The sequence below is a fragment of the Trachurus trachurus genome, assembly GCF_905171665.1.
Source record: "Trachurus trachurus genome assembly, chromosome: 20".
NCBI lineage: Eukaryota > Metazoa > Chordata > Actinopteri > Carangiformes > Carangidae > Trachurus > Trachurus trachurus.
The window spans coordinates 10,592,799-10,617,224 of NC_139911.1; the positions used below are offsets into that span (position 1 = coordinate 10,592,799).

General features: G+C 42.0%; 1 protein-coding gene across 2 annotated transcripts in view; it reads right to left on the reverse strand.

Annotated features, from left to right (window-relative positions):
• The window catches only part of sema5a (sema domain, seven thrombospondin repeats (type 1 and type 1-like), transmembrane domain (TM) and short cytoplasmic domain, (semaphorin) 5A), a 120,265-nt gene that overhangs the window by 20,590 nt on the left and 75,249 nt on the right, over nucleotides 1-24,426 (reverse strand). For both annotated transcript variants that reach the window (XM_083995338.1, XM_083995337.1), the window contains exons 11-16: nucleotides 21,801-22,008; nucleotides 20,014-20,131; nucleotides 17,222-17,403; nucleotides 16,210-16,353; nucleotides 11,718-11,865; nucleotides 2,198-2,423 (exon numbers count right to left, since the gene is read on the reverse strand). In XM_083995338.1, coding sequence (XP_083851464.1) covers nucleotides 2,198-2,423; nucleotides 11,718-11,865; nucleotides 16,210-16,353; nucleotides 17,222-17,403; nucleotides 20,014-20,131; nucleotides 21,801-22,008 — 1,026 coding nt within the window. The remainder of the gene's footprint in view (nucleotides 1-2,197; nucleotides 2,424-11,717; nucleotides 11,866-16,209; nucleotides 16,354-17,221; nucleotides 17,404-20,013; nucleotides 20,132-21,800; nucleotides 22,009-24,426) is intronic.

A 24,426-nucleotide genomic window follows, 5' to 3' on the forward strand; every position in this document is an offset into this window, starting at 1 on the left:
AAAGATGCATGTCAACCCGCTCCCACACAACACCCACAAAATCCACACACCACTGCTCTCCAGATGGATTGCAAGTTTGATAATGGTAGAAATAAAGAAGTGGATCACCGGATTCAACCCTCTTTTTTTTCTTTTTTTCTTTGACTCTTACGACTTAAAACTCCTCCGAGAAGTGAATCATATCAAAGTCTGGAGATGAACAATCAACCTGGGACAAGTGGAGAGTAGCACTGAGGCCATGTACACCTCAGCAGGTCTTCTTTTCAATCAAACTCCACACTACATTACAACCAGACTGAGTCTGTCTTTTTTTTTTTTTTTCAAGGATGTAGAAATCATCTCATATTATACGTTGAAGTTTTTTTTTTTTTTTTTGCCCTCACATGAAAAGAAGCTTTTGATGGAGGGAAAAACTATGTAAAACCAGTTTGATTAAAGAATAAATTAGCTCACTTAACATTAACAAATAGTGAATGGGGAAATACATTGTTGATCACATTCAGTTTTATCCACAAGGCCATGCTTTGAGGGAACGCAGACCAGCAACATCGCCTGAAGTGATGTTAATATTTATCTCGTTAAAATGCCAATATAAGTGGAAATCAAGTTCAATAGCGTCAAGACAAGTGGCTGCTGCTGATTATCTTTGGCACAGTGTATAATGAGGTCTGTCTCTATTAACGAGAAAATTACAACCTTCTCCCCCCCAAAAAAGGGGCTGTAGATGTAACCTGCAGCACTGCTGGTACAGAATTTACACATCAATGAAGCTTAGTGAGCAGCGTTTCCCATCTTTTCCTGTTATCAGCAACAAGAAAACAACACCAATGTTTGTTTGCACAGTGTCGTCGAATGGATTTGAAGCTTACACATGGCCATCTGCCCGCTGCAGCCTATAGGCCGCTTACATCCGACAACACGGACTGACACGTTGCCAGAATTGACGTCTGAAATCGCAGCCTTTGCTTTTCAATTGGTGTAATTAACGCTGAAGCTAATCTGATGTCGGGCTCCTGGTGACAACCTCTAATGAAACACATTGTGTCTGTTACTTCCTCTCGCTAATCAGTAACAAGACAGACCTATTAAAGCTCAAGTCTTTGTTCGCTAATGTCTTGGATGTGTGGCTGTCAGTCTCTTCAGGCTTTGAGTCTGCAGTCAGGTTTTTCTCTCTCTCTGTGCCTGCCAGAGCTCATTTAAAAGCCTCCAGGAACATTTAAGCGTCGGCTTCAAAGTGTGAAGAGAACAACTTGTACCGGCGACAGCACTGAAGGAAAGACAGAGATTTATAGTCAGAAATGTGGAAAGAGGGAGGGATCAAAAGACAGAAAAACCCCACTGATAGTGTACATTAAGGGTAAGCTCGGTGATTACCACAGCGTGTGGCATGTGATAGGTGTAGCGACAGACCACCCAGAGACACAGATGAACTCAAAGCAGTACGAGGCCGCTGCAGCTTAGCCCGGCGCTAACTCAAAAAAAAAGAAAAAGAAAACCCCAAAAAACAGCTCTTCCCTCTGAGGCAGTGAGCGGCTATATACAAACATTAACTGATGCATCTGTATGTGAAGTCTGTTTGCTGTGTTGTGGTGCCACGCCGCCCGTCTCTCCTCCTTCCTCTCGACAACATAAACAACTTGTCAATTAGCAGCCTGTTTGTACAGACGTTTACAGCATTTAATTCACCAGGGGTGTGGCTGACTGAGACTGTGTGGAGCTGGAGCACCCGCTCAGGCAAAAGGGAATATCTGGGATGACGGATAAAGAGTGTGCGCTGTAATTGAAGTTCTCGCATGCATCTCTCTGTGTGTGTGTGTGTGTGTTTGTGTGAAAGATAGCGTGGAGGAGCTAAAATTAGTTGTAAACTGCTGATCGGATTTGTGGATTGAAAGTTCATTAACATGTGTGATGCTTTGATCCACTGATAAAGTCGAGGAGGATGGGACCATAAACACGAGGGCTGATTAAAACGGTGCTCTCTTAACTTTTTGCAGGATGGAAAAGGGGGGAGAGTTTGAGAAAGCAAGAAAAAAAAAGGTCTAATGAACAACAGACACGCAGAAAGAAGGAATGGCTTGAGGCGAGAAGGCCGGTAACTAGCCTACAGAGACGCAGACAGCCAATTGGAGTGAGATAACAGAAACGTCCAGAGGCTGAGATAGTTGGAAAGAGACCATCTGTCTGTCTCTGGCCTCACCGTCAGTGGAGCAGCCGGTGGATCCATCACTGGAGCAGTAGCGCATCTCGATCCTCTGCCTGCCCACTTCCAGCAGGCTGGGGTCCGGGATGCGAGCTTTGCAAGTGTAGCGGAATCGCTGCTCGTAGTGTCCCCCGTTGTCCGAGATGTTGACGGGCGTCCAGGGGGTCCAGGGAGTGGTCTTCTTCAGGTCGGGACAGGGCAGGGTGTTGCACGACTGGTACTCCTGCAGACAGACACAGACATGGAAATATTTCACCGCATTACAGAACTGTACGTCTGCAGAAGTGGATCTGCCACGTCTACAGCGTAGGAAGAGATAATCACAAATCATTAAAGCAATAATTAAACAAGCTCAGACGGAAATTTCTGGTATATTTCCCAAGCATAATAATGAACGGGACAATAGCCTTTGAAATTCTCAGCAGTGACTAATATGAAATGAAACAGCTTATTTTATGAGGAAATAAAAACCTTTTCAAAGCTTTCATTGTCGCTCATGCTTGAAAGCCTCCTGATTCCAGTTCTGGCTGGTTTACTGTATGTAGCTGGGTTCAGTACCACTCACTCACCCCCACTTTGAGAAAAATATAAAAAATAAAACAATCTTTACGAACCAACCAGGCCCTGTTTGCTTGTCCCCAACACTGCCTGTCATTCTGCCAGCACGACGCACTGACTAAGGATACATTCCCATCAGACTACTTGCTAAACATGGCAAGAGGCAAACAAGTCAGGCAGAAAAGGTCATCGGTCAAGTTGAATTTATTACTAAGAGGAATGGATGGAGGAGGGGGGAGAGAGAGAGAGAAGAGGGTGAGGTGAGGTGAGGTGAGGGAGGGCGGGTGGTGATGCCAGAGAGAAGTTAATAGGAAGAGGTGAAGAATTGATGGGGGGAGAGGAAAAAAAGGAGGCAATAATGGCAACGCTTGCTCTCATATGCATCTGGTTTTTGGGAGCTGGGCAGTTAAAATGAATAATACAGCATTGAAGCTCTAACAATATGATATGCGAGTCTCATTCAGAAGGGCCATAAGTGTATATTTTCCCTCCACTTCTCTCAGCCAATCTGGACCACTGGTTAAAAACATAATGCGTCTACTGCGGAGCCATATCCGATGAAACGACTGGAGAGGATAATAGGTTGGTAATAGGCATTTTGGACCGCTGTTTTTTTTTTTTTTTTTTTTGCCCAGCTGGCTAAATAAATAAAGAGGTGGAGGGAGTGATACGTCTGGAGAAAATGACACTGCAGAGGAGAAGGTGAGACGACTGCCATTTTCCTCACCACTTGTTTATTTATGCTGAATAGGCCTTGAGTGACTGCCAGACCTTGACAAAATAAGATAAGAGTTCCTTTCTGCACATCTGTCAGCCTGTCACATGGGATCGGCTGACAGGTCAGCTGGGAAGAGCACTATACATTATACAGTACGCAGGTCTATTTTTCACTTTCTCGCTTCGTCTTTCATGCTCTCTCTTGGCGTCGTTTCCATTCATCTATCTATCTTTATGTTTCTTTCACCCTCTTTTTCACAAAATGTTCATAGCTTGCCTTCTCTTTCTTCCTTCCCCTTGTTTCTTTTTCCCCTCTGTATCGCTGTTTCATCTCTCTCTGTCTCTCCCTATACGCCTTCCCTTCTATCTCCTCCTCTCACCTCCTCTCCCTCACTCCCTCTGTCTCTCCTCCCCAGGGTACCAAGGTTAAAAACACAGGGAGGATTTAGATTCTGTTAGGGCCCCGTGATGAATGAGGGTGTCACCACCGCCGCACTTCCTGCCTCTCTCCATCTAGCTCTGTAATCATCTCCAGACATTAATATTTAACATCATCACGCATCACAGACCAGACCACAATCTAAGATTATCAGTCAGAAACAAAACGGAAGGGGAAAAAAGGAAAAAGAAAAAGAGGGAGAAAGTGCACCTCAGCGTCTCGCCGCCACCTACAGTGTGGGGAAAGTAACACATGACATGAACTGGAGGAGGGGGTAAAAGGCAAACGATCTGTGGGTGTTTGTCTAGTGAGTTGTTGATGGTGGCCAAACACAGTAAATATTTAATGAGGCTTGTCTGGTAAGCGTTTCTCCCTGTACTCTCTGAGGATTAGTGTCGGTGCAGAGGGCTGAAGAGATAATTACTGGATTTAAAGCAAAACCTCATTCAAGGTCTCTAAAGGCATTCACATCAAATACAAGTGAAGGTATATGCAGCAAGGTGGTCAGAGTGTGAGTAATAGAGATGCGTTCCTCTGACTGAAGCGACATCAAAGGCTCTGCGGCTTGTTTGCTGTGCATGTGTGGGAGAGGGATGGTTTCATTTTAAGGGGTCACGAGCTAAAAGCGCTGGGAGTCACTGCCCAGTGTGTGGGAACCGCGGCGTGTCACTAACATTTCGTGGTAAATCACAAAATTAGAATTGTTAATAGCATTTTTAATCCAATAATGGGATAATTTTAATTCACAATTACAGAGCGCAGTTTATTCAATAAATAGAAACAGGACAATACTGAGCATCTGTGGAGAGCCTGAAGAGCGGATTTATTTTGAAAGGCTGAGCTGGAGGGTGTTTCTTTACGCTTCCATGAGATAAATTAGTACCGGTAGATATTTCATCTTATACCATTCTCTTCTCCGATTGGCTGGCGGGTTAATTAACTTCTAGTAACTAGGCAGTGTAACTGGATATCTAAGAAGGAGGTTTGTGTTTGCAATAGGCTCATACAACAGTATTGAGTTCTAGGTGAGGAGATTAAGGAGCATTGGCTTAGGAGTGAGGAGTAATAGATATTGATGTAATCAATAAACTACAATAGATTCAGAGCTGGTCATGGAGAACCGTGCCAATCTATTTCTATATGTGTTTAATATTGTAGGAATCTGGACACTCAAACAGGAAATGCAGCTCAGAGGACCTGAAGTGAAACCAAACTAAATTCTGCATCAGTCATTAAATGTACAACTTGGGTGTTATCTTTCAATTATTTATTCGCAGGGGACAGGAATAAGCTTGTGACTGCATGTTGACTGAAATTATTGATGTGAAAGGTGAACTTTTTATTTGAAAAACTTAATAAAAAATAGTTGAATAATAATAATGATTATGCTGGTTAGATTAGATTGAATACATGAAATAATAATGGCGAAGCAAAGCCACGAGGACTGCACTACCTGGGGCCTAATGATGTGAAATAAATAGTTGAGGACCCCTGCTGTTATCTATACAACTACATCCATCACAATTTTGTTGGATGGTGGACAGTGTTTTTTCCTTACATAAAGAGCGTTGTTATGGTAACTACACATGCGAATATAAAATCTGACATAATGAAAAAAACAAAAAACAAAAAAAACATTAACAGTCCCTGCTTCAAGAGTGGAAATTTTTCACATGTTTTGAATAATACATAAAAAATTGACCCAAGGATGTTTAATAAACATTAGTCCAGTCCAGTCTAAGCATAAAAATCCATAACCCCAACGAACCCATGCACCCACATGAAATTACCCCATTCAAATGAAATTCGGTGCAGAGTGCTGAATAGTTCATCTTAGACATACATAACATGTTGGTTATGTAAATGTGACTGTCTGAACAAAAAGAAGGAGTTGTGTTTGAATAAAACTTTGATTCGCTGTTGAAAGATTTAGTCAAAAGAGAAAAAAAAGCACAAAAAATGTAAAATTTCCTTCTTGTCGATTGATATGGTGAGCTAATAAAACTACCAAAAAAAAAAAAGCCAGAAAACAAACCAAAAAAACCCAAAACAAAACCCAGGAAACATTTCCTGCAGTCTTCACTCAGCCATGCTCACATTTCGCTCAATTTCAGAGAAATCACTTGAAAGTGAAAACATGGTGTGGAGCAGTCGAATGTGACAAGTGGCATGTGGAACACAAAATTGGATTCAATTAGTCCGCTGATTTCGACTCATATCTGCACCCCCCCTGGCTAGAGTAGTGATATGCATTATGGGCAAATGGAGAGCAGCGATTTTGTGCTGTGCAGCACCTTTAACAGGCAGCTGCTCTGCGACTGGCAGCACTGTAATGTGTTTCTGGCTGGAGCTCAGTAGAGTGGGTGGGAGGACGCTTGATAGCATCTTTACTGCCTCGCACAAACAAGCTGCCTGGTTGGTCAGTATAGATGCAGTGGTCAGGCTTCTCTCTCTCTGTGTGTGTGTGTGTTTCCACTTGACGATGAGGGAAAGTTTGACTTTAGTCTGGCACTTTGGCACTGATTTTTTGTGTGTGTGTGAAATGTGTGCATGTTTATGAGTTTATGCATGGTTGAGTTATGGATTCAGGCTGCTCCTATCTCATTCAGTCTCCAGCCACAGACCTTTCTGCTTACTTTTTAAGTGTTATACGCTGAGGGGATACAAGTTGAGAGGGAAGAGGAGAAAAAAAAGCAATAAAGAAAGAAAAAAAGGAGAGAAAAGGAGAGAGGGTGTGAGTGTGTCAGCACAGCGTCTGAGTGTTAGAGCAGTCGAAACCCTCAGCCTTCCTCCTCGATTTTGATTGGAAAATGTATATGTGAGGAGTGGAGGGTGAAACACACTGAATGTCTTGACTTTTATATGTGTATGTGTTCATAGAGTGTATGTGTGTAGGTACAAAAGGCTCTCTGTGGTGTCCAGCCAGCTGTGGGAGGTGAATAATAAGGAGCCATGCCTCTCCAGCCTCCTACCATCATTACACCCATTATACTCTTATTGAACTGGGCGAGCTGTGTGTGTGTGTGTGTGTGACCCAGAGACACTAAGAGGAAAGGAAAGCATGTGTTTTGCTGTACTATTGCCTACAAATACACACTTATAGCACCGCAGTGTTTAAGGGAACGGTCCAGATGCAAGATGTGAGAGCAACTAATCCTCTCCAGTCGCCGACATCTTTATCTGTTGTGGTCGAGTCTGTGGAGATGGAGGCCAAATGTTCCTCAAGTCTCTGTGACACATCAGTTCAATTAGCAGCGCCGACCAAAACACACTCTGTCAAACGCTATTTCCTCTCTCACTCCGTCTCCCCACCAGCCTGACTCCATAATGAAGCCTGCTGTTGGCCAGGAGCAGGTCTCCTGGCTACACACCAGTGCACACACGCACGCAACCACACACGCACACACACACAATGACTAACACTGAACAGTGCAAAAACACACAAGTATGTTCACACATCAATCTGCCCACACAAACACTGGGTACTTAACTTTCATTTCACAGCCCAGCTGCACAACTGAGCTCCTCGAAGGTAAATAGAACAGCTCTCGGTGCCATTAAGCACCTCTGTGCATCGTCACTTTCGCATAGCCCATATTTGACTTTTATTTAACTATGAGAGGCAGAGTCAAGATGAGCCATTCAGAAGAGAAGAATGGCTCCTTTTGATGCCTGGATAATATGAGAGATATTTGATGTATTTAACTGTTGAAAGTAGAAAATACCAGCGTCAATATAGAACCTTCCCGAATACTTGACTTCTCCAGAGTAAGTTTTCTTTCATCTGATACTAGGAATTAAAAAGAATAACAGCGAGGCGCTTACAATTGTACTTCTATGACTTATGGCGAGACCTAGTTTAACTTCTCTCATACGTTTTTGAAATGTATCCTGTAATTGTGGGTGTGTGTACGGTCTTTTACATTCACTGTAGGTTTCTCAATCACAACACTCCCAACAGATGAAGTTAGGTGACGCTCTAGGATGGGATTAGGGAAGAATCATATAAGATATGAACCATTTGAAATTTACGAAAGTGGAATTTTGTCATAATCGCAATGTGCATTCTTGCGTTATGGTTGAAAAATGTCACAGTGAGTATCTTTTTCTTTGATCGGCAAAATCTAATCAATTTACTTTTGAGTCCAAGTGAACATTTGGGCCAAACACAAAGGAAATCCATTGAGGAGTTCCCAAGATATTGTTGTTCACAAAACTAAAACCCACAGCTCATTCTGCAGTCCTGAAGTTGCCAGTGCTACTTGGTGCAGAAGAGAAACTTCTTGCTAAGTTCTGTTCTTAAATAAAGCTCATGACAAACCATGATTTGTTGCATTGCAATCAGAGAGAAGTGCATCACCAGCGGTGACTCACCACTAACCATGTGGTATAATTATATATATAGCTGTTCTTTGTACAATTTTCTTTCATTTTAGAGATCTTTATCTCAATAATATTGGCCAACCTAATTAAATGAAGGTTATATATGAGAGACGTCACACTTTCTGTCTCTATTATCTGATAATAACCACAAATAGCAAAAAGTAAGTTACTGAACTTTTTTCGGTCCTCTGTCATAATAATGGTCTTCCTGTCAACTTGCCATAAACTCTGCGTCTGTTTTCTCCGACTGAACGTTAATGAATAGTTATTTATAACTGCAATGTTTGGGACAACAAATTCTCCCAATTTATCCATGGCTGCCTGACTGTACCAACACACAGTGGGGAGAACACAGTAAGTATTGTGATCCTGGTAGAGAGCTGTACATCGCTGCTGGGCCACCAGAGCCTCACTTGTTTACTTCCAGCCCAGATTTCTCTGCTTTCTCTGGGGGATTCGGACCTGTAATGCAGATACTGTACGGTGAAACAAAGAGGGACGGAGCAGCGCTGCATGGACCAGGGCTCAGACTGATGAAGTTACAGCACATGTGGCCTTTTAGATCAGCAAATTTAGGCACAGAGCACCTCAGGACTTAAGGCAATGACATACAGGTCAACGTTACAGCAGGTTTGATGGAAATAAAGCACTCTGAGAGCCAGTTCCTTTAACCACGCAAGTGGCAACATTTTGTTTTCAGGGAAGCAGAGGTGCATGTGAGTAGAGACACTTGTGTTTAAATTTAAGTGTCCTTGACCTGAATTCCTACTCGCTATTGAGCTATTTTGTCCCCAACTCTGCAGTGAGCTCCCTGTGGAGAGGATATAAGTGTAGAAAATTTTGCTTCAGGGATCAAAAGAGAATGTCAAAAAAGTAAAAACTGAATAGATTACGTGCGCAAAGATTCACTTTACACCATGTTGGCGATGTTGACCTTCTACATTGATAGAAGAAGCTGTTATCGCCAACTTCAGATGATCTTCTTCACTTTAGATTCTCCAAAAGTTACTATTTGTTGTGAATTCTCTGCCTGACATCTCTGTAAAGCATCCAGCAGATGTTAGCTCATCGCTGCCGATTAATGTCTGGCAAACGCCTGGAGCTGACCACAGGAGGCTGCAGCAATATCAGTCCTGACAGGTAAACATGAATGCACACACACCCATACACACACGTACACAGCAGCGTCTTAGACATACACAGTCTTCATCTTCTTGGGTCTTAGTAGGGTGTCTGAGCTAAAAGCATAGCTGTGATGACAGAAGCTGCAATGTGTGTGTGAGTGAGTGTGTGTGTGTGTGTGGTCTCCTTCTGTTTAATTAAACATGGATCTGTCCGGGGGAAGAGAACACAGACAGATGGCACATGAAAAACGAACTCCATCACACTTTTCACTTTTGTGAGGGAAGGGGGAGTCTCAGATAAATTTAAATGAACATATTCAAATCATTCTTGATCTTCAAGTGTGAATTACAATTCATTTGTCCGTATTTCAATTGGAGATGTGGATATCGCTTTGAATTTCAAAGTCCTCTCCATCAAACACTTAAGCTGCACCTCTTAAAGGGTTTTAAGTGCACCGAGGCAATTGTTATACATTAATAGCTGTGCAATTAAGCACCTTATCGGAGCTGTAAATGAAAGGAAGCAAATGCTTTTTTAATCTGAGTAAATATGCAGCTATTATACAAGTTAGCCAAGCTGTCCAAATAAAGTCTTCCCTGGGAAGGAGAAGGTGCTTGTGAAGTCTGCATGTAATTACGACTGGTTGTGGAGATGGCCCCAATTAAGTCCGTGTCATAATTTCAGAAGACAAGGAGCCAATGAGAAAACAAAACAAAACGAAAGGACAGAAAGTCATAGAGGCCAAGAGAGGCAGTGGAAAGGAGGAGGAGAGGGAACGGGTGAATTAGACGGAGAGAGTTTACACAGCGTGATCTTCTGACCTTCCCCACTGACCCGACTCAGCTCCATCTACTATGTCACCTCCTTGTCTGTAATCGCTACCAGACCGTCTGTTCCCCTGACACCAATACATCTCTAACATCTCCTGCTCACCCACCCCTGGGTTGTCATTAAACTAGAGGATAAATCAAAAAAACAAAACAAAACAAAACAAAACAAAAAAATACAACCCACAACCACTGACAAGTCAAAGACAGGCTTCCTCTTTTAGAAACAGCGGTGACGCAACAGTGAGATTCCCTTGAGCTCGCCATCACTCTCCTTTTTGTGAACTGTTGAGTTCCTCTAGGAATGGCCGCTGCATTCCCAGGATGCTTCACTGAGGATAATGGTCGCCGTGCAGTGACAGAAATGAGACAGCTGCTATCTGATGGGAACGTGCACGTACGAGTGTGAGAGTGCAGAGAGAGAAAGTAGGTAAGTACCCGTAGCAGCAGATGATATGGTGCGACTTGTAAATTGCTACCTAATGTGAGGTCAGTCTTTTCATTTGGGTATGCTGCTGCTACTAATGTGTCATGGGCAATTATCAGATACTATATATGCTCTGGAGGTTGCGAGGCCTTGTGTGGGATGTTTCATACTGCTGGCAGTGTATTATTTAGCTTTTCAGTGAGGCCATTACACAACCTGTAGGGTGTGCTTTTTCAGCTAAATGTGATCTGGGCTGTTGAATGTTTTTTCCAGAATCTTTTAAAAACAAAACTGTACTGTAAAAAAAAAAAAAAAAAAAAAAAGACACAGACAGATCAAGACAACTTATCCATTATAATCTTAATAATACACCTAAATCTAAACCAGATTCAAAAATGATGGTTTAATGATCTTAGCTTTATCTTTATAGCACGATAATCAAAACGGCAAATAACTCACATACGTACAAAAAACACAACAAAACAAAGCAAATAAATAAACAACTCACTTCAAGGGAGGCAGCATACATCTATAAGACCCTGACCCATATTCTTTAATCCATTTCCAAGAGGGACATGAGAGGCTACAGCTATCATGTTCATTCCCACTTATTTTTACCAGGGCTGTGGATGAGGGAGTGTGACTGCGCCCGTATGTGTGTGTGTGTGAAAATAGCACCAGAAATAACATGAGCATCACATCATTCTGTCAACAAGGAGAGCACTCGTATTTCAACACTTCCTTGCATCATCCGTGCTTTGAAGAAAGCTTTGTGGCAGAAAATAAGCCTATTCATATGTGGAGTGATTACTGTATGTGTGTGTGGTATTAAATAGGTCTTGGTAATAAATCTGATGAATGCTGCCACTGTATAAATATAGCCAGGGGATTTAGTCATGTTAGATGCTCCAATTTCATCACCGCTGACTCTTCATCGCATCAAATGGCTTAAGCTCGAGTCCCTACAACAATGGGCAGACTGAGAGAAGAGGCGGATGGAGGGACGGTGCATGCGAGAGCTATTGTTTTCCTGTGACGTACCTGACCACACCCGGGGCAGTCGTTGCCGTTCTCACAGGTTCTGTGTCGTGCCTGGATGCCGCCGCCGCAGGGCACGGTGCAGCGTTCCCATGCCGACCAGGCTGACCAGTAGACGTGAGGCGGGCAGGGCAGGTGTTCGTTACAGTACCTGGCAAAGGAAGAGCAGCGACCGCAGGGGGATGAGTATGTAACTTTATTTAATCAGACAGTTTTATTATGATCAGGAGAGAGCAGAGCACTGAGAGCAACACAACACACAACCAGCAGTTTTTCTGTTTGCATCGCACCTAAAGAAATGTGAAATTAAAGGAAACATAATTTTTTTTAAGTACGATAGTCGACCTGTGACTGTAGGTCCTTATTTTCTTGACAGGCGTACAAGTGGTTTAAAAACCATAATCAAATAAATGCATTTCCCAAAGTGTTGGACCTTTCTTAGAACATGCATTAACTGATTGGTTGGGCAACCAAACTGCGGCAGTGCAATAAGCTGAAAATGCGATAATGATATATTAGCACCTTCTAACGCTGCTTTGGGAGAAACTCTTCGAAAACACTTGTGCATTTCAATATCCAGCACAACCAGAAATACAGCAGCTTGACAAAAGTATGTGAGATCTCCCTCCGTTTAGCTTTTATCCAGCTGCTGACTCTGTATACCTGCCATTTATCAGAGGTTCTTGGCTATAATTAGGTGAAAGGAGGTTGAAGAGAGCTGCGAGACTCAATCAAAGGCCATAATAACGAACCGAAATGTGCTAAAAATACTGTAAAGCTGAGAGGAGCTGTGGAGTGAGGTGATAATTATCTGTGGGTTTGTCACTATACAAGTGACACCTTTCAAATTTGACATGGTGATTTCCATATATCGTCGATGAAAAAAAAAGATTAGTGCCACTTTATGTAATTACTAGACTGTGTGCTGCGCTTACACAGCTTAAGTAAGAGAGGCAATATGAGGTGGTTTAGATTCTTTAACAATAGAACTTCAGTTGTATTTAGTGTGTCCAAAACATGTATGACAGTGTCTTTTGAATTGTTTGTGGAAAACGGAATAGCTACTTTAAATGACAGAACGCTAAAATTACACGTGAAGGGCTCTGAAGACGTCACCACACTTTTGAAACCTTGCCACTGAACTGAAATAGCTACAAAGAGTCTGTACCACAAGACAGGGATGTCTGCAAAACCATGTAAACTTCAGTTAAAACAAACTTTTACAAACCCAACACATCTCTTTGATGTGGCCACGGAGAGCAGAGAACATGGTGCGCTGTGAACATCTGATTGAATCCTGTCATGGCAGACAGGTTCGTTCTTGGTATGTGTGTGTGTGTGTGTTTTGTAATGGCCGCTGTTAGATAAAAGTACATTTAAGAAAATCCATCTCAAATCGTAATGAACATGCATATGCATTTTGCATAATTCATTGACACAGCCTATTAAAAGAGCCACAAAGATACATGCATCATCTCTAATTACATCGTTTTACAAGACAGGATTACTGCGATGTCTAAAATACTGAATTACTCAGTCCTCATTATACAATAACGACAGACGATTGCCAGCCTTATTAGAGCCATATAATTTATTTTATAACTTTTACGCATGCTATAAAATTGCTTTTATTGCTATTTTGTTGTTTTTTGGCATATGACAGCCTTTTGAGGAAAACCGAGTCTTCTTGTGCTAAAATAGCTTTAACTTTAAACCCTTCCTCCAGAGGCTCAGGCTGGATATTGCCATTGTACTGTTCCCAAATACTCTGCTATTGTTCATGGCAAATCAAAAGCTACATTCTACATACCCTGGTTGCAAAAAAAAAAAAAAAAAAATCCTTAGAGTGGTGTGCTCTTTTCCACTTTTACTAATCTGCATGTTTGTAGTGGGATAATACAGTGGGGAGGAGAAGTGAGGAAGTGTGTGGATTACAATCAAGCCAATGCCTAAGAGAAGGAGCGGGATGTACAAACACACACTCAAAGAGACATTTATACTCTCTGGGTTGTATGAAGACGCAAAATACCCACGGTGCACCACAGCACAATAAAAAAAAAATGCTGTGATCAATATGAAGCAGATTTAGAGCTTCAATATCTTCATCGCACACACTGTAATCATCTCAGACAAGTCGGTTGCTTTGCTCCATCTTATCTTGGCCTCTTTTTCTTCCCTCTGTAATGCACAGAGCTGATCAGACTAAACCTCTGCTAATTACTCACTATAGGCTGAGTAAGCAGTGTGGACCATGTCAGCTTGCTGGGGGGAAATACCAACAGAAGGTTCATAAATGCAGGCATTAACCAGCCAGATTTAAGCCCATAGCACTGCTGTGCACGGTTGGTTTCAGAACATTTGCTTTATCTTTAAAAGCCCTGCCTGCTGCAAACAATCAAGGCCAAACTTATGGGAAGCCTGTTGGCTACAAAGGAAGCAGATGAGAGGTGAGAGAGGAGCGTTTAGTTTGGTCTTTGAAACTTTTAAGCCTTTGTACATAAGTGTGTCTGTGTACATAGGAGCACACGCCACATGCATGTTTTAACAAAAGGCCTATGCATTCATTTGAATAGGTTACTTGAGGCAACATGGGAGAAAAAAAAAAAGCGTGTGGTGAGACTTATAACAGAAACCCAACACCTCTAAAAGCAGGCCTGCACCCCATAAAATAAAAACCTTTCACAGTATTAAAAGAATTATTCAGTGTGCAAAAGCTGATAAAGATCCAGTTCTTTTCATGCTGTGCAGATAAAAGCTCGCACCGAACACTTCACCTATTTCACACATGGGCAACTATAACCAACAGATGTGGTGGAATTTTTGTTTTTGGACGTCTTTACACAGGCTGAACGTCCAAAGAGTTTAGTTTACTCCCTGTTTTTAAAATTGGTGATATACATTCCAGACACACCTGGATATGCTCAAACAAACTAAACACACACACACACACACACACACACACACACACACACACACACACACACACACACACACACACACACACACACACACACACACACACACACACACACACGCACTTGCAGCATCTCCATCTTATCTTTTCTTCCCTCAGAGACTCAAACTGACACGGCATAATTCATCTGTTAACACATTTTTCTTCTTCAATCCCTTTCTGTCTATCTCTCTTCTTCCCACAAACACACTCTCTCTCTCTCTCTCTCTCTCTTTCTCTCTCGCTCTCCCTTTCTCTCCCTCACAAAGATCCTCTTCCAGGCCTCACAGCTGGCTCCTAACCGGCCTAAGGTGTTTTAAATAGCTGAACAGTGCAAGTACAGAGAGCAGGAGCAGGAGATGAAACAAAGGAGATTAAAGCTCAGACAGAGAAAATGAAGGGGGCGGTGAAACCTGCTTCTGGCTTGCTAGGGTCTTGAGTACCAGACGGTGTTTTTTTGGTGCGGCTCATGAGTAACTGGCCGTGCCGGTCACTCCATATATTTAGCAGCGCTCCTGGTGGAGCAGTCCTTGAAGAAAGGACTGCTCCACCAGGAGCATCAGTGACTAAGAAAAAGTGAAGGTGGGAGGTTAGAGCAGGCAGAGAGGAAATGAAAAAGTGCAGAAAGAGGAGGGGGGAAAAAAGGATGCAATATAAGGTTCATCCTTGAAGGCCGTATCCAATTACTCATCCATTGCGATGCTGTTTCAGTTGCCAGGGTAACGATTGGTAACAATTTATTTCTCTTCTTCACTTTCCTTTGCACTCTGAACTGTATTTATTTGCTCTTTTTCTGCCTCCACCACTGGTTAATGGCGGGAGATGGAGGAAACACATCAGCATGCGCAACACAGACACCGAGGGGACAATGACAGAACGCCTCAGATCATTAGGGAACGCCAGTCTTTATTAAGATGGAGCTGGAATAATAATATAATATAACCATCGTGGAATTTTCAAACACAATGGATGCTGTCAAAAGTTTCCTCAGTCCTTCTCTGATTTGGCTCACGCTGAACTCAACTTTCAGATAACCAGAATAAATTGAGAGACGAATAACTTTAATCTCTTGACCTTTTCAACCTGAGCTGCTTCGTATGTCTCTTTGTTCTTCTTCACATACTTTCTCCTTGAGAAACAGATTTTTTTTTCAGGCCTTGAAGGTTGCTTAGAAACCACACAAACATCTTTAAAAAGACGATTATTCTATGCCAAAGCCTCCAAAGCTTCAAAACTCAGACTCGGAGTCTATGTGTGAAAGCCAGATAATTACCCAAGCACAGGCCTACCCTGCTCGTTCCTTAATTGGCTGTCACAAAGTTGGACAAAAGTGAGGGAAGAAAAGGAAAGAAAAAGTCAGTCAAAGTCATGCTTCCTAAGCGCAGGTTGCAAATTGTCAAGCAAAAAACTGTTGTTTTTCTTGTGTCTCACACGCACACAGTTCCCCACATGCATGTACAGGTTTTTCTTCGCTTTAATTAGTACATGTGACCACTTGTGTAAATGTGGAAGATGTGTGGGAGCGCATATGTGTATGTATACCTCTCTTCACGATTCTGGCCCACACACACTCGTCCTCCGTGGCGGGGGGTCGGGTTGCTACAGGAGCGCTGACGGACTTGGAAGCCGATGCCGCAGCTTGTACTGCAGGGAGACCAGGCGGTCCAGGGAGTCCACGCTCCATTTCTATAGAGAGGCGGAGTGCAACATCACTGTAAGTTACTTAAGCCAAGGATGAGTGGCGATGGTGGCCAGAAGATCACGGCATCAAAACAACAAAATGTTCATTTATGCCCCGTAGAGCTTTTCTTTTGCCAGATTCATGTACATTTATAGATCACTCATGGGCTGGGACCTCATTCCTCACCTTGGTTGACACCCAAACAATGCTAAAACTAGTTTTCATAAGAAATAAACACTGTCCTGATGCTAAAAGTCATCAGTCAAATTCCAAATAGTATTGTTTATGATCTACTGTCCTTATAACAGTGTCAAAATACCATATGACTTGCTACAGCATGGCCAGTTAGAGTTAAAACAAAGAACTGATTGATTGGTCTGCTTTTAAGTCTTTATATTGGGCTCTGGCTACTTGTGTTAAGCATTTATCATTACTTACAGTCATTTATTACACTAAAATATTCATGATAGTTAAAAATAATCATGAATTGCTTCACTCTCAAAGCTCATCTGTCATGAAACAAATGCTCACATGCCCCGTTAAGCAAGCGGGAGGATTGATGTACAGCTGCAACATCTTAATTTAAACTCTGAGAGTGTTAAAATCAGTAATATGTCAGCAGAGAGAGTGAAAAAAACACAAAACAGCCAATCAACACTTGTGAGCTCCAAATAACTTAGAATAAATATGCAACACGGCACAATTTACTGCATGTGGATTTTTCTAGTGACTAAGTGTGAGGATGGATGGAATTAATTAACAAACCTTAATGTGGATCCTTCTAAAGTTGCATCTCTAAATCTAGATACACAGATGGTAAAGGATCATTGATAAGAGCAGGAGATAGATTTACAGATATGAGCAGGTGTTTACCGTGAGCAGTTGGCAACCTCCACACTGATGCCGTAGCAATGCTGACCGCCGCACTGAGGCGCTGGGCTGTCACAGGCCCGTGTCCGACAGAGACAGGAGCCGGCGCTGCCCCCGTCGTTATGACTACACATGGACCAGCCGGACCAGGAACCGAAGCCACCATCGACCGTCACATTACGAACCTGTTAGGAACAAAAAAAAAGGGGGCCCCGAAATAAAACATTTGAAAGTAATAGCTTTTCTCAGAAACTGGTTGTTGAATTTGACTGATGCTTTCAGGAATGCGTTGCTCTGGGAAACGCATCGCATGGCTACAGCGGATGGAAACAGAAATCAATTTTCTTCAAATAGGTGCAAGAATAACTGCATTACATCACATCTAAAATGGTGCAGTTATAGGGACAAAAATAAGCTGTAAACATGAGGAAGATATATGAAAATTGTCTGGGGATATGATGAGATTCCAGGGCACCAAAAGAGAGATTCGGAGAGGCAAATGAAAGCCGTGAATGGACACATTGAAATGCCAAAAATACGAGGAAATAAAAGTGTCCGCATAAATAGATATTTGGAGCAAAACAGAGTGCAACAGGAAGCCTGTGATATTACAGGAGCTGAATTACCAGTGATGTCTGAGGCCGTATGAGCTAAATACAAAAGCAGTGTTGTGAGATTTCAGAGGCGCACATGATATGAGCCATGTCACGGCTGTACTTCAGGGTGATTTAAAAATGCAAAAAACACTTTCACACAAGAGAGCGTGATCATCAGCTGCTGCGGCAGAAGCAGAAATAACATCTAACATCTCTGCTCTTACTGGTAATTGAACTCCGCTGTGTGCCTAAATGGCCGCCGCTTGGCTTAGACAGACACCATTTGCATCAACGCTCGGCAAACAACTTGAAGGAGACAGATATTTCTCTCACCCATCAATTACAGCTGAGACCATTAATTATATGGCTTATGTGCTGTTGTGCCCTCTTAAAACACAAATAAATAATTACATCTTTTCAACAGTGACCAAGTTACTGTGTGATTTCGATCATTAAAATGGAAGGATATAGAAAATATAAAGACATGAGAAACAGAGGATAGTGTACTGTAGATAGATCACTTCTGAAGGATAAAGAAGCCACTCATGTTTATGTATTATGAGAGAAATAATTTTCACAGACTGAAAATATAAATGCTGTCTCTTTTTTTATTCTAAATATTTCCTTTTGAGAGTGGGGGTTGATTAAAATAACTTCCAGGCAAGCCAAGCCCCTTACACAAATATTTGGAGCACACAGTCAGCCAGTTGATCTTTTTTGAAAATTGCTTGTGGATACACAGGGAGTGAAACTGTAACTGTGATAAAAGACAACTTCTTTTTTTTTTTTTCTTCTTTCAATTTTTCACATCTTGGCATGAAACTGCTGCAACCAGATAATTTTCCCATTCTGGTTTGGCATCAGAACCGGTGTTGTACGGCCATCTCTTGCTTTTAGCATTCAAAGTCTTTACTGCCAATGTTAATTCATGCTCACTCTAAATGGATCGACCTGGTTAGACCAAGGTTAAGTGAATAAATACATATTCCATCGGTGGTGTGGGCAGTGGTATGTGGCCACCTGAAAATATATCAAGGATTAGTGGCTACACTGCTGCTGGAAACCTGGTGGTTACTACTATGTTGTTTGGAGAAGCACATATTTGTTTGTCAGAAACTGGATGAGAATATTGACACCACTCTCTTATCTGTCCATTTAATATAAAGCTACAGCCAGGAGGTTGTTAGCTTGGCTTGGCATAGATATGGTGTGAAATGGACAAGTTGTACTCGGGGGGGAGGAAGTGACACCCTGGCCACTGCTAAACATACACGGTGTTAATTATTGAGCTTTAGATGTGCTGGTAGGTGGAAAATTTTCACCTTTAGAAATAGCCAGGCTAGCTGTTTCCAGATAACCGCTTCCTGACACAGCGCCGTATTTACATTTTCAATGCAGCAAAACTGACTTGGTGAAATGACAGTGTGTATTTGGTGTGCACGGTTAGTTAGTGTGTCCCTGATTATGCATATATGCATCCATGAGTGTCAGAGTCCGTGTATATGTCTAAATGCCGATGTGGATGCAGAGTTGGCCAGATTTCTGCTCTACTGACAGACGCCACTGGGAACTCAGTGCCAAATATTCCTCTGAACACAAAGCCACATAAAAGGGTAGGGAGGCACACAGTGCTCTCTGCTGTGACTGGCTTGAAAATGATGTGCAGAGAGAGAGAGAGAGAGAGAGAGAGAGAAAAAAAAAAACATCAGAAAAAAGCTGAGCCATACTGAAATTGATAGGCTTACCACCCCTTAATATTGCTCCCAAATTTGGTGCACATTAAAATAAATGGAAGAGCTGTTTTGTTAATGAACAAGCAGTCAGAGGTGAATGATTGAGGCAGTGCTCTTGATTATTCCCAGAGTACACGTCGCTCCCTTTAAGTCAAGTTGTTCAGTCCCAAGATGCTTCTCTTTGCCGCGGATGTGTTTCCAAGGCTGGTTTTAGGAGCGGTTGCTTGTAAGTTGTGAGTGTACAGAGAGAATACAGAGCAGGGTCTCAGAGGAGAGGAGCACAGATGAATGTAAGTATTAAATTCATATGGCGAGCAGGGTAAGCATGGAGGCTGGGTGAGGATAGTTCTGTTTTCAACTAACTTTAAAGTTTGAAAACAGAGACAAAAACAGAGAATACAGGCATGCACAGCAATGAGAAACTGTGCAATACAATGATGTATATGTACAGATTGGGGGTTCTCACAGGGCATTTGGTGATGCTCTGCTCCCATTGGCTCATTCGGACACTATCCTCCAGGGTGGTGCATTTCTTCAGCAACAGATCCCAGCCACAGTATGGATCCCTGGCCCCAACACAGGACCTGGAAAGAGAGAATAAGAATAGACATTTGCTTTTAATGGGCTTATATTAACTTGTCATGTGTGAATACACAAAGCTCAGCATAAAAGCAGAAGGAGAGAGAATTTGGGAAAAGGAGGGAGTAGAGAGAAGCTAAAGTGACAGAGAGGAGGCGAGAAATAAGAAAGGCAGGAGAAAAATATTAATATTCATTTTGTTTATTTATGAACTCGGAGCGCTGGGATGTTCTACAACGCTTACATTGCATCAGCATAGTGAAATTATGTCTTAACGCAATGTGCTGACTTTTTTTTTTTCAGGTGATCTTCAGCCAAACAACAAGATTACAACTCTACGCACACACTCATTTCTGGCTCATATAGCTTATCAGCCCAAGGAATATTCACAGAGTACACTGGTGCAGAGATAGCCTGATCTGTCTTTGTCGTATCTGCTTCAGGTGGTTTATTGAGTGCAATAAAAAGCCTGATGTTACTCTTTTCATGCAAATATGAGCCTGCAATGACAGCACAATGACATATCTCTGAGCCACAGGCATCAACGCAGTCTGACATGCCCCCAGTGAAATGTAGCCAAAACTGTCCGTGGGTTTCATAACAATGAACTGCGCTGCCTGAGACACAAACACGAGTGCACTTATGCAAGAGCACAAGATCATATGCATCCATCCAGATGAAAATGTAGAAAGGCAAACACTTTGTGCGTGCCTGCACACATAAGGTGGCTGACGTAGCGTCTGGGTGGCTGACCGAAAGCAGAGAGTTATGGACTGTATCTGCACGGGAAAGGATATCAAGGGTGACGAGACGACAGAAGTGCAAAATGAAACAGAGAAGACGCAAGCTAATGCCTGTCTCCCAGAGAGCCTTAAGGGCCTTGCAGATTGTACACCACCCATCACTGAGCAGCGCAGCCAAACAAAGACCGACAGCCTTCTAATATTTCAAACAGGTAAAGCTCAAAGAAGTGTCAGCGATGCACCCAGTAACTCCTCTTTAGTTGCCAGCGAACGGTTTTATTTCTTTTATCTGTCGTCGTATTTTTTTCTGCACAAGAAAACGTGAAAGATGAGGTGATGAAGTGGCATAATGGCTGCAGCATCTATCACGGAGTTACAGCCGTAACATGAAGCCTTAACTTTGTGTATTCCAATAACTGCTCATTGTGTGAGAGATAAGAGATGTAGGTGTGATTCCCTTCCTGGATACAATGATGGATGGGATCTCAATCTTGTGGTGAGTGTTCACACCTTGGCCTCTGTATCTGGTTTTCTTTAGCAATATTTATGTCCTGACGGCTTGTCTTCCAGACAGACAGAAACTCAATACATCTGATAAACACGCACACACACACACACACACACAGCTGCAGCAGAGCTGTGTGAGGCAGAAAAACACACAGTTTCTTGTGTGGGTCAGTGACAACTAGTGGCAGGCAGACAGTGAGGCAGACGGACAGAGGCTAGCCGTGGGCACCTCCAGTGGCTCAGACAAAAGCTGATTTACAGGGTTTTAAATCTCAGCAAAGGCCTCTGACAAACAACACAGGCCTGGCCTTCGCAGATAAAGACCATCTTATGAAAGAGGGAGCTTTAAAACTTTGCTGTGTGCACATTTGCTTTTGACGGTTTCCACTGAGATTAATGGTGTTTGTGCGTTACATGTACTCACTCTCTGTTCTTGTAGTAGCTGCATCTCTTGAGTGGGATCTTGATGACCTGGTCTCTCACGCCCACGTAAAGCTCGCTGCGGCTGTGCAGGATCAGCAGGCTTCGGATCGGCTGCCTCTTCCTGGGCGGGAACAGCTCGATCTCCTCCAATAGGCAGCGGCCCGTGGACTGATTCAGAGGGGAAAGCACTTTCCTGATAGTCCCGTAATCTGGAAGTGAAAGAAGGGGAAAAGAGCATTGGGTCAGAAAGAGCAAAGGGAGGTGTTTATCTAGGTAAAGTAGCAGCGAAAAGAACGACGGAGAGTTAATGAGGACATAAATATATATATACACACAATATATCCTGGATAACAAAACTTTACACAAACTGACGTGAACTCAATTTGAACCACACAACAATCACTCCCGAACAGAGAGGTTCTTAAATAACAACGTCAAAAAAAAAAAAAAAAAAAAAAAAAATGTTGGGGGCTGGCTGCCGTGCCAGCCTTGGTTATGCCATCAACATGCAATGCTGTAGATGCAACCAGGGAATTGGTAAGGCACCTGAATACACAATTACTGGCCTACTTTTCTTTAAGGGGGATATTCCAAACCATTTTGTAGTTCAGGGAGAGAAGAGTGCGGAAATCCATGTCATTGTGAATATGTCCTGACCTTTATTTTATGTAAGGTAGGCCCCATGGGATGAAGCCGATTGTCTTTGGGGAGAGTTAAAACAAACATCATCTATTATACATGCAATCCCCTGGGTGAAGAAAAAGTAATTAGGTGCACAGTGATGCCAAAAGAAGAAGGGGTGAATTGCTAATAGATAGTTTCAAGGTAGGGAATGTAAAAGTTAAGTATTGCCCCAAGCAGTGCTGGGCAGTAGTACATTACTTCAAAGTACTAACTTTGAATTTCAGATATTATATAGTTACTTGTGCTATTTTGTTACTTCAACTTTTTAGGGGTAGTTGTCTTAGAAAGAATTATGGAGTTGCCCAATCAGCAAATTGACTCTGAAGTTACTGAACCGACTGACCTAGGAGGGAAGTTGTCTTATTCTTCTTTTTGTATGTTATTAGCTGGATTACTAATGTTATCTTCTAATTGTTGGAGGGTGTATTCACTCATTTAGCTGTGTGCTAGCTGTGGCTAACTCTAAAACTGTAGATACGCTTCAGAGTGAAGCCTGGACTATTATTAAACCATATGAAGGTTATATGATATTTTCTACGCTTGCAGATAAATACACTGTAACATTATATAGGCTACACACTATGATATCATAAATGTAATATAATATCTGATCCTCTTTTATAGCCTTCTACATAGAGCCCACATACTCACTCATAAGTAAACTCCACACAATTTAATTTGGGCCTGAAGCACATTTCAAAGCAACCTGACTCGCATCACTTGCGGATGTTACATGGCTATCATGAAACCTCATACACACATTTTGAGCTGCCAGTAATTGGGAGTCAGAAGAAAATCTGAGTTAAAAGACTGAGTTAAAAAAAAAAAAAAGGGTGGAAAGACATGTTCAAAAATTGCCAATGCAAATAAAGGCTGACTGTGAAAATCGTTTTCAAGCATGACTAGACACGGCAATGCTTAATTTACTAATTTAAAACAATCGCTATTTTCAAATATGTTTGTCCCCAGACCTCAGTGGTAAGAACCATAAAAACGATACCGGCTGAAATTGTCACATCAAGTTATCAGCAGAGTAAATGGAAAATCCACTCAATTAGCATTTTCAACAACAAGTACGGTGGAAAAACTTGCACAACAGTAAACTCAGTAATGAACACTTTGATCAGCGTCTCCATTTGGCTGTCACACATTTTGTGCATCAATTTAAAGGTTTTCAAAACCTGTCACCTCTTCCTTTCATACAGAAATGTAGTTTTGTTGACATCGCACTTATAACCTCAAAATATTGATATGACAGTATGTATTATAGTGATATGTCATATGTGACCACACCGGTAGACCTTTAAAAACTAGATTTTATTGAAATACTACTGATCACACCGCACTATTTCACTTGCTGTGAGAGGGCACAACACTATTATTATTCCACCACCAACTATAGATATTATATGTATACTGTACTGTGCTCCTTGAAATTTCGATTTAAATTGCCCTTGTATAGCTATAAATATTTTGGTTACTGTATTTTTTATTACTTACCTTTATCTATTTATCTGAGCTTTTCTGTCTTGGTGTTGCTGCAACATCTGAATTTCCCCTCAGGGATCAATAAAAGCTTTTCATATCTCATAATGTTTCCATTTTCAATTCTTCTTATTCCTCTGTGCTATGATACGGAGGGTGTGACGCATCAGTATGGGAACTTAGATGGAGCTTGGTTGAGTAGCATAGCATTTGTAACAAGTAATTACTGTTGAGAAATTACTGAAGTAATTAGTTTTCCGATGAGTAACATGAATAAATAATTTTTTTTCTCAAGGTACATACCTTTAGTAAGACTCAAACTGCAGCTATTTAAGTTAATCTTTTAGCGTTTTGCTGAATTTTGTTCACGCTGACTGAAGGAGTAGAAAGGTGCTGCAATTACTGACGAGAGCTGAATAACAATTCAGATGAAACTACTGCAAACCGTGTGCATCGTG